The sequence below is a fragment of the Lynx canadensis genome, chromosome B1, assembly GCF_007474595.2.
Source record: "Lynx canadensis isolate LIC74 chromosome B1, mLynCan4.pri.v2, whole genome shotgun sequence".
NCBI classification, from domain to species: Eukaryota; Metazoa; Chordata; class Mammalia; order Carnivora; family Felidae; genus Lynx; species Lynx canadensis.
In genome coordinates, this window is record NC_044306.2 from 35,518,340 (window position 1) to 35,532,757 (window position 14,418).

Below are 14,418 nucleotides of genomic sequence, written 5' to 3' on the forward strand. Positions count from 1 at the left end.
TGTAGGGAAAGATACCAGCCAGCAGCCCTGCCTGGCAGCTCTCCCCAGTGACTCTGGCCTGCCCTGCCTTCACTTCCCACCCCTATAAGCTTGAGTAGGGCTGAGGGGTGGGTAGGCAAGCAGTACCCCCAGATCCACAGACTGCAATGTGGGAAGAAGCCTCTGAGACTCCCAATTTCCAAGCCCTATTTTGCACAAGGGCACACTGACGTCCAGAGGAGTGATATGACTTGCCCAAGGTCATGCAGCAGGTGCTGAGTCAGGGCCAGGATCTAGCCTTCTTGTCCCCTTGTGCAGCACCTCCCACCGAGCTCATCTTTTGGGTTCTTCCCCCTTGCCTTTCCCAATGGCTCGTGACCAGGGTCCAGGCTCAGCAATGCAAGGACATGTTATCCTAGAAATGGCAGTCTTTGCTGAGGGGCTCTGGCCCAGGTGGGTTGTCAAGTCCCAGGTATTTGGGCAAAGGGGTGACCTCCCCACACTTGAGCATCCCACCCATGCAGGTCCTTCGAGTCGCATGTGGGCAGGCAGTGTGGAGTCTAGCTGTGGGTTGGCACTTGCCTTACTGGTTTGAGCTGCCTTGGTGCTGCCAGGGCGGTGCCTGCTCTGTAGCAGGTGGTAGGGTGCTTGGGGCATGTGCCTGAGAAACTCATGCTTTGTTGCTTATGCTCCAGGGATCCCCTCTTGGAAAGCCCCATGAGGGCAGGAGAGTAATGGAGAGTACGCCCAGCTTCCTGAAGGACGCCCCAGCCTGGGAGAAGATAGCCCCTGAGAATGGCATTGTGGGACAGGAGTCGGATACCCTGCCTCAAGATGGCCTGCGTCGTGGGGCACTGTGCCTGGGAGAGTCTGCCCCCTTCTGGAGGGGTGTCCTAAGCACCCCAGACTCTTGGCGTCCCCCTGGCTTTCCCCAGAGCCCCAAGGACACGCTCCCACTGGTGGAGGGAGAAGACCCCCGCAATGGGGAGAGGAAGGCCAGCTGGCTGGGCAGCAAAGAGGGTCTGCGCTGGAAGGAGGCAATGCTAAACCACCCACTGGCACTCTGTGGCTCCGCGTGCCCGCCCCGCTATGGCCCCCTGATTCCTGAGCATAATGGTGGCCATCCCAAGAGTGACCCTGTGGCCTTCCGGCCCTTGCACTGCCCCTTCCTGCTGGAGACCAAGATCCTGGAGCAAGCTCCCTTCTGGATGCCCACCTGCTTGCCACCCTACCTAGTGTCCAGCCTGCCCCCAGAGCGTCCATGTGACTGGCCCCTGGCCCCACACCCCTGGGTGTACTCAGGGGGACAGCCCAAAGTGCCCTCTGCCTTTGGCTTAGGCAGCAAGGTGAGTGATGGAGCAGAGAAGGTACCTGAGGCTCAGGCCACACGAGGTAGCTCAGTGATCCCTGATCAGCCCTGCCAGGGCCACACAACTCTGCTCTTCCATTCTGATGACAAGATAAGACAGCACCCAAGTAGTCAGCTCAGAGTCAACCCCAAGCAATTCTTCTTCTGAGCAATTCCATCTCACAAAGCCTTCCTTGCCTTTGGGCCATTTCAGGGTTGACTCACCCATTGTCCACCCAGAACAAATCCCTGGGAACTGGGATCTCAGAATGTGTGGTCTCATCCTGGGGTTGTGGAGCAGACGAGGCTGTCTGTCTGGGAGTGGGACATGAGGGTGCCCCATGGCCTGTGTCTACGTCACCTCCCCCTGCCCCAGGCAACCCACCCACATGCCTAGGAATAAGATTTAAAATATTTTAAGACCAGTATGGTACTGGTCATCAAACAATCTCAATAGATTCTGGAGGCCCTTTGGGGGTGGCAAGCACTAACCTGTTAGTTGCTGGATTTGTGCGGAGGTCTGAGAAATCCTGGGGGAAGGATCTGGGGTGGCCAGGGCAGTGGGGAGGCACTTAGGGAGCAGTGCCTATAAACCAGGCTTGAGTTCTTCAGTGTTTTCACAACCCTTGAGGCCACACAGGCGCACACCTGCTGGTTGTCGGTTCTGCTCGTCCTTTGAAGCACTGGGGATCAAAGTCAGCACTAGCTCCATCCCTTCTCCTCTCTTTAGGGCTTTTACCACAAGGATCCAAGTGTTCTCAGGCTGGCAAAGGAGCCATTGGCAACTGTGGAACCTGGGTTGCTGGGCTTAGCCCCTGGTGGGCATCTCCAGAGAACTGGGGAAGTGGAACGTCCTTCATTCCATCAGAGAGACGGAGAGGCAGGAGTCAGCAGGCATCAGAATCTTTGCCCATTTCTCCTGGGACATCCAGATGCTGTTCCCCGGAACCCCTGGCCCACTTGTCCCCCAGGCCTGGTTCATACTCTTGGCAACGTCTGGGCTGTACCAGGGGGTGGGAGCCTTGGGTGCCAGCTGGGGCCATCAGCCACGCTGAGGTGCCCCTCTCCTGGGCCTCCTACCACGCAGGTGGGCTGTTGTTCATCTCACCCACCTGCTAGAGATAGAGATCTTGGCCCTTGTGGGAAGTGCCAGGAGGGCCTGGAGGGGGGCACCATTGGGCCCAGTGACTCCAACGAGGAAGCAAACAAGACCTCTGGTCCCAGGGCCTGCCCACCCAGCCATCATACCAAGCTGAAGAAGACATGGCTCACACGACACTCAGAGCAGTTCAGGTGTCCAGGTGGCTGCCCTGGCGATGAGGAGAACCCATCTGCCCACCTGCAGGCCCTCAAGAGGGCAAGCAGCCCTGAGGTCCAGGGGGCAGGTGGCAGTCCAGCTGCCAAGCGCCCACCCAACCCTTTCCCAGGCAGTGCGGGGCAGGGGGCCAGAGATTGGCAGGAGATGCTCAACTCATCCTTTGGGAACAAAGTGGAGGCAGAACAGCATGATGACCACAGAGGTAAGTGTGCACGGGGCCCTGCTTGGGAGGGGGCAGCTGGGACTGGGGCTTTGTGGGGAAGTGGGGTCATTAGAGGTGTTTATGAGTGGATCGCACAAGTTGTCTGGTTTCCCACCGAAATGTGATAGTTCCCTGGGAGTTCATTAGCATCTACAGGCCAGAGCCTTCTAGAAAGTGGCTTCTTCTTCCCATCTGCCTCCTCCCAAGCTATGATGTGTTGGTGGCAATATAACAACATGGTTCAGAGCATGGGCTCTGGAGTCAGAGTGCCTGGGTCCTGACTTTGCTGATTGGTGCTATGTGACCTTGGGCTAGTTACTGCACCTCTCTGGGCCTCAGTTTGTTCATCTATAAAGTGGGAATAAAGACGGCATCTACCTCATAAAGACTGCTGCAAAGATGAAATGATATCATTCACATAAAGGGCTTTGAAGAATTCCTGGCACTTTATTGAGTAAGGACTCAGTAAACATTCGTCTTCATTTTTTTTTAATTATTTTTTTAATGTTTATTTTGAAAAGAGAGAGAGACAGAGTGTGAACCAGGGAAGGGCAGAGAGAGGGAGACACAGAATCCAAAGCAGGCTTCAGGCCCTGAGCTGTCAGCACAGAGCCCAATGCAAGGCTCGAACTCACGAGCCGCAAGATCATGGCCTGAGCTTAAGTTGGAGGCTTAACCGACTGAGCCACCCAGGCGCCCTGCTAAACATTTGTCTTTGTGCTTACTTGTGCCACTTAACCCTGTCTGGCAGATTATCCCTCCTGAAGGACCCCTTGTCCTGCCCCAGGAATAAACAACTACTCCCTTGGGCAATGGGATCATGGAAACTCAATTTGGACTCTGCCAGTATTAGGACTTTGGGCACATCCTGAACCCCTCTGTCATGCTGTGCTCTTCATGGAGGGAGCCGGCACTGATGGCCCATCACCTCAGTCTTGGCCTCCAGGACCGCCGGACCTGGATCCCAACTCTCAATGGCCTTGCCTAAGCACCCCTGCACCTGGCGTGGGTCTGTCCACACTCTCGCAGGCCTCTGCCTGGGTTGGGAAGCAGTTGGCCCCCTCTCCCTTCTTGGGTTACTGCACCTGTGGCCTATGTTGAAACCCTCAGGCCTTCTCACCTTCCGGCGCCCTCCGTCCCATGCCGGGATTGTCTCCTCAGGCTGACACGACGCCAGAGGTATTGCTAAGCCCACGGCGCAGCAATCCAAAAGTCTACACTGACTGAGGGACGCCTGGCTGGCTCAGTCGGTAAAGCACGTGGCTCTTGATCTCAGGGTTGTGAGTTCAAGCCCCACACTGAGGCTTACTTTAAAGGCAGAGCTTACTTTAAAGAAAAAAAAAAAGATATAACAAAGTCCACACTGACTGGATCTTGAACTTGGGGCAGGATAATCATCCCACCTGCTCCAACCTTGGGCCCAGCACAGTAGACCCCTCCTCTCAGCCATCTGCCCGTGTCATTCTCAGACTCCCTGCCCAGCCTTTTTTTGTGAAGTTTCTGGCTGCCTGGTTCACTTTCACTAGCTCCAAATCAGGCTTAGTAGACTAGGGCCTAGGGGCTGGGCTGGCTCTGTATGTGGGTGGGCTGAGTGCTAAGGCATGGCCCAGGGTTCACATAAGCCCAGCAAGTCCCTGACCAGCTTCATTGTCTCCTCAGGACCCCAAGATGGTAGGGCCAGCAGCCTCCAGGACCCAGGGCTTCAGGATACACCTTGTTCGGCTCCTCTGGCATGCGTGGCTCAGTGCCAAAGCTGTACCCATGCAGCTGGAGAGGTGGGAGGGCCGGCCTGCCGCTCCCAGCAAGTGCTGAGGTGAGCCTGTTGCCCCGGTGTGCCCCCAGCATCTTCCCAGTGGGGGCTCCCTCCTTACCTTCCTGTGCCCTGTCTTCAGGTTGCCTCCGGAAGGGGAGCAGCATCAGGAGGAAGACTTAGCAGTCAGCTCTGAGGGAGGAGGGTCTGGCCCTGAGGCCCAGCTCAGCAAGGGCCTTGCCAAGCATCTGCTAAGTGGTTTGGGGGATCGACTATGCCGTCTGCTTCGGAGGGAGCGTGAAGCCCTGGCCTGGGCGCAGCGGGAAGGTGAGCAGGACCCGTGGGGCAGCCAGGAGCCCGAGAGGGCTGGATCCTGCGGTCACTGTGCTTTTACAAGGAGCAGGAGGTCTGCAGAGTGTGGGCCCCTTCCTCCCCTTAACGCTGTCTGTCCTGATAATGGCTCAAGGAGAGCTCCTGCACTGCTTTGCCTTTATTCTTGGCTTAGGCTTCTAGTTAACATGAGTTCTGAAGTTTCTGGCCTGGGTGAGGGATGTTGGGAGGGTGTGAAACCCGGTCCAGTCCAGCTGCCTAAGAGCTTCTGCATTTGTTGGGGGAACAAGACTGAGAGCCAGGTATATGTACGAACTCTGGAAGGTGAGGGCCCTCCCTGCGTTTCGAGGCTAATGGGCCCTAAGAAAGCTAGTAGGGTCTGGGCTGATGTGAAGACACCAGTGGGGAGCCAGACATTCCGTGGGTCCCCCTGGCTTCAGGCTCTGCCTCCTGCTCCCTCTCACAACACTGCATGTGCATTTGAAAATGTGTGCACACACCTGCAGCAAGGTCACAAGCCGGCTCCCTCCTGTCCCAGAAAGTTCAGCTCCCTCCCCCTTTCCTCAGCCCATCTAGCCTGCCACTCCCTCAGCCTGGATTCCCAGCACTCCACATCAGCCAGCAGCCTGTCCTCCTCGGCTCACCCCAGCTTGCCCAGCCCCTCAGGCCTTGGCACTTTCTGTTCCTTCTGTCTGGAATGGCCTTCTCCTCCCTTTCTCCCTGATGAATGAACACTTACTCATCACTCTAGGGGCGCATTTTGTGAAGCTGCCCCCACCATCCCTATCCTCGTCTTTCTATCCCTTTCTCCCACTCCAGTGCCCACCCCGTGGTGCTGTGGTCATTGCCCCGTCTATGGGCCCATCTCCCCTCTTGGAATGTGAGCTCTAGGAGGGCATCTCTGAGCCCTGACCAGCTCTGAGTCCCCAGCGCTCAGCCCCACACAGGACAAGGTGTCTGTTGCATGAGTAAATGAGCGTGTGCTCACTGGCGTCCTTCCACCTACTGCGGAGGGCTTAGTCAGAAACCCCAGGCGAGGGAAGGAGTGGCCACCTAAGGTTTCCTCTTCTGGTGTACAGAGTCTCCTGCAGGAACGCCACCTCCGGAGGGAGGGAGGTGGGTGAAGGAATGTGTTGGAAATGGTGTGGATTGGTAATTCAGGACTGAGGGGAAATCCTTGGGGCAGGAATTGGGGAGGTGAGGCCTGCACTCTCCCTGGGAGGGTTTTCTGGAGACGTGCTGTGGGGAGTTTCTTTACAGAGGCTGTCGAGTAGGTGGGGGTGTCTGCAAGGGGCCTGTCTCCCTTCCAGGGTGGCCCCACAGTGGAAGCTGCTCCTGCTCTTCTCCATCCCTGCCTGGAGGTCCTCAAAAGGGACCTATGGCTTGAGCCTCCTCTGACCCTGTTCTCTCCCGTGGTAAGCAGGCCAGGGGCCAACCAGGACAGAGGACAACCCAGGCATTCCACTCTGCTGCAGCAGCTGCCATCGTGGACTCTTCAACACCCACTGGAAATGCCCCCACTGCAGCCACCGGCTGTGTGTGGCCTGTGGTCGCATGGCAGGTGCTAGGAGGGCCAGGGACAAAGCAGGTAGGAAAGGAGCTGGGGGCTGAGGGTGGGAGGGCAGAGACGGGGGCCTCCAAGGGCTGCTCTAAGGTGTGTGGCCATTTCTTGGCTGCCTCTCCCCAAGAAAGCCTCCCTCCCCAGCCCCAGCCTCAGCCACCATGGCTCAATGCCCCTTAGAGCAGACTTTTCCCTCTCCCCAGATCAGAGGGCCACGCCTGTGTCTTTGCCCACCCTTAAGAGAAGTCGAGTGCCTACTCTATGCCTCCCACTTTGCTCAGCTTGCATCTTTTTAAACCTTACAACATTGTGAGGTGGGTATTATTGCCTCAATTTTCCAGATAAGAAAAACTCAGAGAGGTTAAGTGACTTGTTCAAGGTCACACAGCTAGTAAGTGTTAGGTCCAGGATGCAGACTCACGTCTTCTAATCCCAAGTCTTACTCTTTTCATGGTCCTCAGTTTTTTCTCCCTTGGCTCCACTCAGTCACCTGAGGACTTAAAATTTCCCAGTGTTCCAATAGAGATAGCCAAAAGGAGGTGCAGGGTCAGAAATGTTTCAGAACACCGTATTCTATGTGATCGTCTTGGAGTCTGGCAATGCATATCATCATTTTAAAGGCTCTGCATTCTGCAAGCAAAGGATCCTATGTCACTCTTGAACCCAAGTTTCCTAGAAAGCCCATGTTTTATGGATTGTCAAGCCCCTTGATTTAGATATCATGCCCTTGTCCTTCTTCCCTGTCTTTAAGCTGTGGTTACTTTGGTTTCCTGACCTGCACCTTCTCTCTTCCTACCCACAGGCTCTCAGGAGCAGTCCACAGAGGAGTGTCCTCAAGAGGCTGGGCACAGTGCCAGTTCCCTGATGCTCACCCAGTTCATCTCCAGCCAAGGTAAGCCATCTTGGAGAAGTGGGGTGTGCAGAGGGCGGGTCCTGGGGAGAGCAGCTTTCTGTGTGGATGTGCCTCAGCCTAATCCCATGCCCTCTTGCTTGGTGAGGCCAAGCAGCACAGGGACAGCCTCCTGTCCACACTCACCACCAAACTCTATCTCCCTTCCCCACTCACAGCTCTGGCAGAATTGAGCACCGCCATGCACCAGGTTTGGGTCAAGTATGACATCCGGGGGCACTGCCCCTGCCAAGCTGATGCCCGGGTGTGGGCCGCTGGGGATGGGGGCCAGCAGGTAAGAAGCAGGGCATGGGACAGGTGCCAGCACTAGCTGGTTGGCCCCAGGATTGGGCAGTGTGTTTGGAAGTTACTGACCTTGGCAGGGTTTGGCCCGTATCTTTTGATGGGACTGAAGGATATGGAAGCTGGGTAAAATCAAGCTACTTCTCACCTTCCTCTGGGGATTGGGATCCATGGATTGAGCTCTAGCACCTGTCCCACCTCCCTCGCTCCTGCTCAGAGCTCCTATCCACCTTGTGCGTGTTACAGCTTAGCGTTTGCTGGCGGGTCCTGTCTCTCTACTCAGCCGGCATGGACTCCTGAAGGTGGAGTTTGGACCCACCTTCCCTGTGTGCCTTGCACTTAACACATAGCAGGCACTCAGTATGCATTTTACAAACTTTTTATAAAGTTCATGCTCTTATTATAAAAATCATTCGTTCAAGAAATGGCTTATTGAATGCATTTCGTGTGCCTGACAGTGTTACATACCCATGGTGAAAACTACAAGCAAGTAATAGGAAGAAAACAACAGTAGCCCTATAATGCCACCATTATCATTGTGACATATTTCTTTCCAGGCACTTGCCTGTATATTTATTCAGTCTGTTTTTGTGTATCTTAGATCAGACTTGTGTGACATTCCGTAAGCAACTGTTTCCCACCTAACGTTATATCACATAATATTTTGCTCCTTGTAAACACAGTTTTAGGATTTATAAGAGTCTGTTGTTAATACTTGTGGGTTGGGTTGGACTGAGCTGTGTTTGCCATTTTTAAATCTCTGGTTGGATTGGGGGGGTTGGTGGATGGGTTTAACAGAAGGAGCCGACAGAGAAAACTCCCCCAATTCCACAATCTTCTTGCAACGGGGATACTGACAGGACCAAGGACATCAAGGAAGGTGAGCAGCCCCCCTGGCCCTCGCTCACACTGTGCATGGGGAGGCTGGGCCAGGGCTGGCATCCCCAGGACAGATGGGAATTGCTTTAGCCAGCGCACCCCTCCCCCCCGCCCTGCCCCCAATAATCTTCCTCACTCTTCTCAAGTCATTCCAGATGAAATAAATCTAAATACAATCTAGGACAAGTCTCCCCACCCCTGTCCAGTCAGAACTCCACTGTGAGCCCCTCCTTTGGAGAGGCAGCGGGAGACAGACTTGGCCAAGAGATGAGGGCAGACCCTATGGGCTGTGGAGCCTCGAAGGGAAGGGGAAGCCTCTCACCATTTTCCTCCCTGCCAGAGACCCCCGACTCCACGGAGACCCCAGCAGAGGACCGTGCCAGCCGAGGGCCCCTGCCTTGTCCCTCTCTCTGTGAACTGCTGGCTTCCACTGCTGTCAAACTCTGCCTGGGGCACGAGAGGATACACATGGCCTTTGCCCCAGTCACTCCTGCCCTGCCCAGCGTGAGCGAGGGCACAGAGGGAGGCCTGGGGGCCCGGGGACAGAGGCTGGGCTGGCCCTCCCTGTGGGGTAAGGCAGGTCCTGAGCTGTTCTGCTCCTCCATCCCTCCCTTCACACAGGACGACCGCATCACCAACATCCTGGACAGCATCATCGCACAGGTGGTAGAACGGAAGATCCAGGAGAAAGCCCTGGGGCCGGGGCTGCGGGCTGGGCCAGGCCTGCGCAAAGGCCTGGGCCTACCCCTCTCGCCAGTGCGGCCACGGCTGCCTCCTCCCGGAGCTTTGCTGTGGCTGCAGGAGCCCAGACCTCAGCGAGGCTTCCACCTCTTCCAGGAGCACTGGAGGCAGGGCCAGGTGAGGCTCCTCACCTCCCAGCTCCCCATTCTCATGGCCTTGGTCACCCTCAGGGCCTCAGGGTCACCATCAGGCAGACCTGGTCCATCACACAGAAGGGGCAGCGGGGCTGGTCCCCACACTGGTCTGGTGTCCCTCACAACATGCTCTGGCCTGGCCAAGTTGGGTGCCTGTCCATTCTCCCTGCATCCCTCTTCCTTTCCTCACTGCAGCCCGTGTTGGTGTCAGGGATTCAGAGGACACTGCAAGGCAACCTGTGGGAGACGGAAGCTCTTGGAGCACTTGGAGGCCAAGTGCAGGCACTGACCCCCCTTGGACCTCCCCAGCCCACAAGCCTCCACAGTGCTACGTTCTGGGAGGGATTCTCCAGGCCTGAAAGTAAGTGTCCCTGATGTGGGGTATGGGGAGTTGGGAGACTGAGCCAGGGGGCAGCGAAGTCCCATGGTGACCCTGGGGGGCAGCTGGAAGCAGAGCCCAGGGCAGAAACTAGACTGTCTTGCTGCCAGGGGGCCGGGGTCCTCTGGACAAGGAGGTTCCTCCCCCGGCAAATGGCATGTCTCCTCCTCTAGTTCGCCCAAAGTCAGATGAGGGCTCCGTCCTCCTGCTGCACAGAGCTCTGGGGGACGAGGACACCAGCAGGTGTGTATAGTACCAAGGGCTGGCCCCACCTGCCGAGGCTCTGCCCAGCCCCTTGCTGTCACTTCTCCTTCTTCACCCCCCACCTCAGTGTTCCCTGCTTGCCTCTGGGAGTGACCTCACTAGTGGTGGGCTTTGAGGGGATCTGGGTGCCTGGGTTGAGCCTGCTGGGTATGACACTGCCCCCTTCAGGATGGAGAACCTGGCTGCCAGCCTGCCACTCCCAGAGTACTGTGCCCACCATGGGAAACTCAACCTGGCTTCCTACCTCCCACCTGGTCCTGCCCTGCGTCCACTGGAGCCCCAGCTGTGGGCAGCGTATGGTGAGTGCTACTCCACCCTGCCCAGCCCCTGAGCCCATTCCTGTTACCTCTGGGCCCATGTGTGTCTGTGCCAAAGTCCTGGAGCCCGTGCCCAGCTGTCCCTTTTCTGCCTCCATCAGGTGTGAGCCCACACCGTGGGCACCTGGGAACCAAGAACCTCTGTGTGGAGGTGGCTGACCTGGTCAGTGTCCTGGTACGTGCTGAGGCCCCACTGCCTACCTGGCACCGGGCACAGAAAGGTGGGTCCTGGGCCAGAAGCAGGGGTGGGGACAATCTGCAGATTTCAGCGTGCTGTTTCTGCTTACCCTGGGCCCTCCTGAGCTGTTTTTCTTCCACAGACTTCCTCTCAGGCCTGGACGGGGAGGGGCTCTGGTCTCCAGGCAGCCAGGTCAGCACCGTGTGGCACGTGTTCCGGGCACAGGATGCCCAACGCATCCGCCGCTTTCTCCAGATGGTGAGGAAGGAGCTGGGAGCCCTCTTTCGCTGCGCTGCCCTCATGCTCCCTGGGAGTCGGGGTTCCCAGCCCAGGAAGCCCTCCCTGTTGTGTGTGTCCCATGTGCTCACTCTCTCTGCCCCTTAGGTGAGCTGGACAGCCTTGACTCCCACAGACAGGTACAGAGAAGGCAGACTGGGACCTTATGAGTTGTGTGCTGGGGCACGCAGAGAGAGCAGGGGCTGAGGAGGGACCTCATGATGAAATGAAAGCAGGAGCCGTCACAGGCTAGGCACTGTGTAAGAGCCTTGGGTACATTATCTTCGTTAGTCGTCATAACCACCCTGTGTGGCAGGCACTGCTGCTTTCCCATTTTGCAGATGAGGAAACTGAGGCTAAGTGGTAGAGTGGAGACCTGAGCTTATGGCTATTCCCACCTCAGTTCACTACACTGCTTCTCCTGGGGGCAGGCAGCATCCCCTGCATAGGCTGGGGGTGGAGGGGGGGGGCCTGGCAGAGGGCAAAGGGAAGCCCATCTGAGATGTCCTCCTGCTTCTCCCCTGTCCATTGTCTACACCTTATGAGGAGGTGCTCTTTGGGGTGCTAGCACTTGAAGGCTGAGGGAGACAGCATGGTAGGTAGAGGGACAGACTGGACAGGATGAGGAGCAGGGAAGGAGAAGATGAGCAGGGGGCAGGAAGCTCCAGGGGGTGGAAGGCAGTGGAAGGCTAGTGTTAAGGTTAGGACAGGCACAGCAGTTCCAAAGGCCAGCTGAACTCTGATTGTCCTGGGAAAAAGACGTCCACCAAATGTCACCCCTGCTAAGGCACACACATACATATACACAGACATGCAGGTGTTAAACTTGCTGTCCACCACCACCCTCCTGCCCACAGGCATGTGTATCTGCAGACACATCGACAAACACACACAGATCTGTAGATGTACACACAGATGCTAGAACACACAGAGGGAGCAGACAGAAGCACACCTTCATACATAGACAGCCTCATCTAGTCTGGGTGTGGTTCCTCTAGGCAGTCTCATATGGCCAAACCTGATGATTCATGGAGAAGGTTTGAGGGGCATATTCTCACTGGGTGGCCTGGGAAACACTGATCGAACTCCAGGATGCACTCAGAGGGCAAAAGAGCCTGGGCACCTGCCTGGGGCTACCTAGGGTCCAGCCTAACACACCAGCCTCCCCTTTCCCCATGGCCCAGTCTTGGAAGCCTGAGTCCTAAGTCCAGGGACAATTGCTGAGGTCCTACTGAAGGGGTGGATTTGTCCAGCAGCCAGTTGGGGCACGATGCTGGCATTTACCCCTACGGCTATTCCCTGGGCGTCTACTTCTCTGTCCCCCATGAATCCCTGTGTGCCCAAGGAGTTCCCCACTCTGGTTGGGCTGATGAAGGCCACCCCTCCCCATAGCCATGCCTGCTCCAGAGGCCTCAGCCCAGCAGGCAAGGATGTACTTCCACTGGGCATCAGAACTTCTGTGTGGCCTTTGTTGCATCTAGGATCTTAGAAGAATCTGATAAATGCTTTAGATCATCTCATCTCAAGGATATACAGCTATCTAGTCACCTACAACTTAGCACACAATTCAGGACGTTCACAGGACTCCAAGTCAAGATCTCCTCATGTAGACAGTTTATGAGTTGGGATTATGCAGGATATCTTTCTGGGTTTTAGAGAAAGGGGCCCAGGACCAGGGACATAGAGGCTACTGAAGGCATCTAGCCCCACGAAAGGTGGGGGTTTAGACTCCCAGCCTCAGAGCCTTAAACCTTTCCTCTAAGCTGTTTCCAGCCACATCTCTGTTCTGCCAACCTGAGCAGCCCTAGCTTCTCACCACCCAGCCCCTTCTCCCACTCCTATGACCTCCCCTCCTTGCCCTTCAAGACTTGACCCCTTCAGCTCTTGGCCTTTGCGCCCTGACCTTTGGGAAGTCTGTGCCCCATCCGGCAGCCCTGTCCTTGTTTCCCCACCTTCCTCATTCTGCCTTCTCTTCTTTGAGGTGTGCCCGGCCGGAGCAGGCAACCTGGAGCCTGGCACCCCGGGCAGCTGCTACCTGGACGCAGGCCTGCGGCGGCGCCTACGGGAGGAGTGGGGCGTGAGCTGCTGGACCCTGCTGCAGGCCCCTGGAGAGGCTGTGCTGGTGCCTGCGGGGGCTCCCCACCAGGTGCTTCCCCAGCAAGCCAGGGGCTCTGCAGAGAGCTCACACTATGCGAAGTGCCAAGAGCAGACACCACAGTGACACAGTGTTCCCCGGCCTGCTCTGTCTTTGCCCCTCCCGATGCCCTGAGAGCTAGGCAGGGCAGGAAGTCACGCCCCGTTGTAAGGAAGAGGAGAAGCTGAGTGGTCTTGAAGTCATCTAGCCCAACTGAGCTTCTTGTCCTCGGTTCCCCACCCTGCCTGTGCCACCTCTGGCATCCCCTGGGCATGGTTTTGGCCTTGCCCTTTGAGGTGCCTGGTGCTGGATCCAGGGCTTCTGCTCTCTGAGAGCTGGGTGGGGGTCATTATGGGAAGTAGACCTCAGGGACAAGAGGGGCAAGGGGAGGATGTGTGAGCCCGAGTCTCCACTGACCCTCTGCCTACCTCCTGTCTGGCACAGGTACAGGGCCTAGTAAGCACAGTGAGTGTCACTCAGCACTTCCTGTCCCCGGAGACCTCTGCCCTCTCTGCTCAGCTCTGCCACCAGGGACCCAGCCTGCCCCCTGATCACCGCCTGCTTTATGCCCAGGTGAGTGTGACACTGGCCAGGAGGGCAGTTGGGGTGGCATAGCAGATCTACTCTGTGCCAAGCAAGCAGCCAGCCGGGGCCTAGGAAGGGCATCCTCAGTGGGAAGAGCCCAGGAATGTGACTGTAAACACCTTGTCCTCTCTTTTTCTCCTAGATGGACTGGGCTGTGTTCCAAGCAGTGAAGGTGGCTGTGGGAACATTACAGGAGGCTAAATAGGGGTATCCCCAGTGTCTGGGGTAGGTTGGGGGGCAAATACTCAGTCCAGGCACAGCTTCAGCAGATAATGATGCTGGGAGACTTGGGGACTTTTGGTCAATCCCTCAAGCACCACTCTGGGCACAGACAGGGCACCCTGTTCCCCGCTCCAACCTAGGCCCTACAGCCAGCAACCACAGTGCCGTCGAAGCTCACACCTGCCCTTCGCAGGATGGCACCTGCTGTCCCTGCATCTCTTGCCATGGTACCAGGCCCACACTGGGGGTGAATGACTCCCTTCAACCCTTGCCCCCTGAACCCAGGAGGCAAACAGCCCTTCCCTGGGGCACCTCGGGAATCATTCTGGCTTAAGCAACACCTTCTTCTGCTGCCTCATCCCCTGCTGTCCCACCCGTGCCCGTGCTCTCCTTACACCACCTGCATCTTCACTGGGCTCCCGGGTGGCCCTTCTCACTGCAGGCATGCTGGACAAGGGGCCACTGAAATCCTGCCCTCTCGCCAGAGAACAGTGAGGTGTGGGGAGAGGGTGGCATCAGAACATTGCCCAGGCTTGGCTGGAAGGAATGATATGGGTGATGCCCTGTTCCTGCTCCCTCTTCTCACCTCCCTCCTTCATGATTTCCATTAAAGTCTGTTGTTCTGTGAA

General features: G+C 56.8%; 1 protein-coding gene across 1 annotated transcript; it reads left to right on the forward strand.

Moving 5' to 3' along the window:
- The first annotated feature begins 682 nt into the window (after positions 1 to 682).
- On the forward strand, positions 683 to 14,418 carry HR (HR lysine demethylase and nuclear receptor corepressor). The gene is made up of 18 exons (XM_030312436.1): positions 683 to 1,325; positions 2,058 to 2,847; positions 4,507 to 4,660; positions 4,740 to 4,924; positions 6,351 to 6,515; positions 7,291 to 7,380; positions 7,557 to 7,672; positions 8,479 to 8,560; positions 8,900 to 9,063; positions 9,181 to 9,417; positions 9,630 to 9,795; positions 9,987 to 10,056; positions 10,246 to 10,376; positions 10,496 to 10,615; positions 10,715 to 10,830; positions 12,830 to 12,994; positions 13,427 to 13,555; positions 13,710 to 14,418. The coding sequence occupies exons 1-18, from the start codon at positions 714 to 716 to the stop codon at positions 13,770 to 13,772; spliced, it is 3,555 nt and encodes a 1,184-aa protein (XP_030168296.1). The 5' UTR covers positions 683 to 713; the 3' UTR covers positions 13,773 to 14,418.

What these genes read in the sequence shown, in the direction of transcription:
- HR (XM_030312436.1), top strand. Translation starts at nt 714, where the DNA reads ATGGAGAGTACGCCCAGCTTCCTGAAGGACGCCCCAGCCTGGGAGAAG. An exon ending in ACAGCATGATGACCACAGAG is followed by an intron (nt 2,848 to 4,506) that starts GTAAGTGTGCAC and finishes TTGTCTCCTCAG; the next exon opens with GACCCCAAGATGGTAGGGCC. An exon ending in CTGGCACCGGGCACAGAAAG is followed by an intron (nt 10,616 to 10,714) that starts GTGGGTCCTGGG and finishes TTTCTTCCACAG; the next exon opens with ACTTCCTCTCAGGCCTGGAC.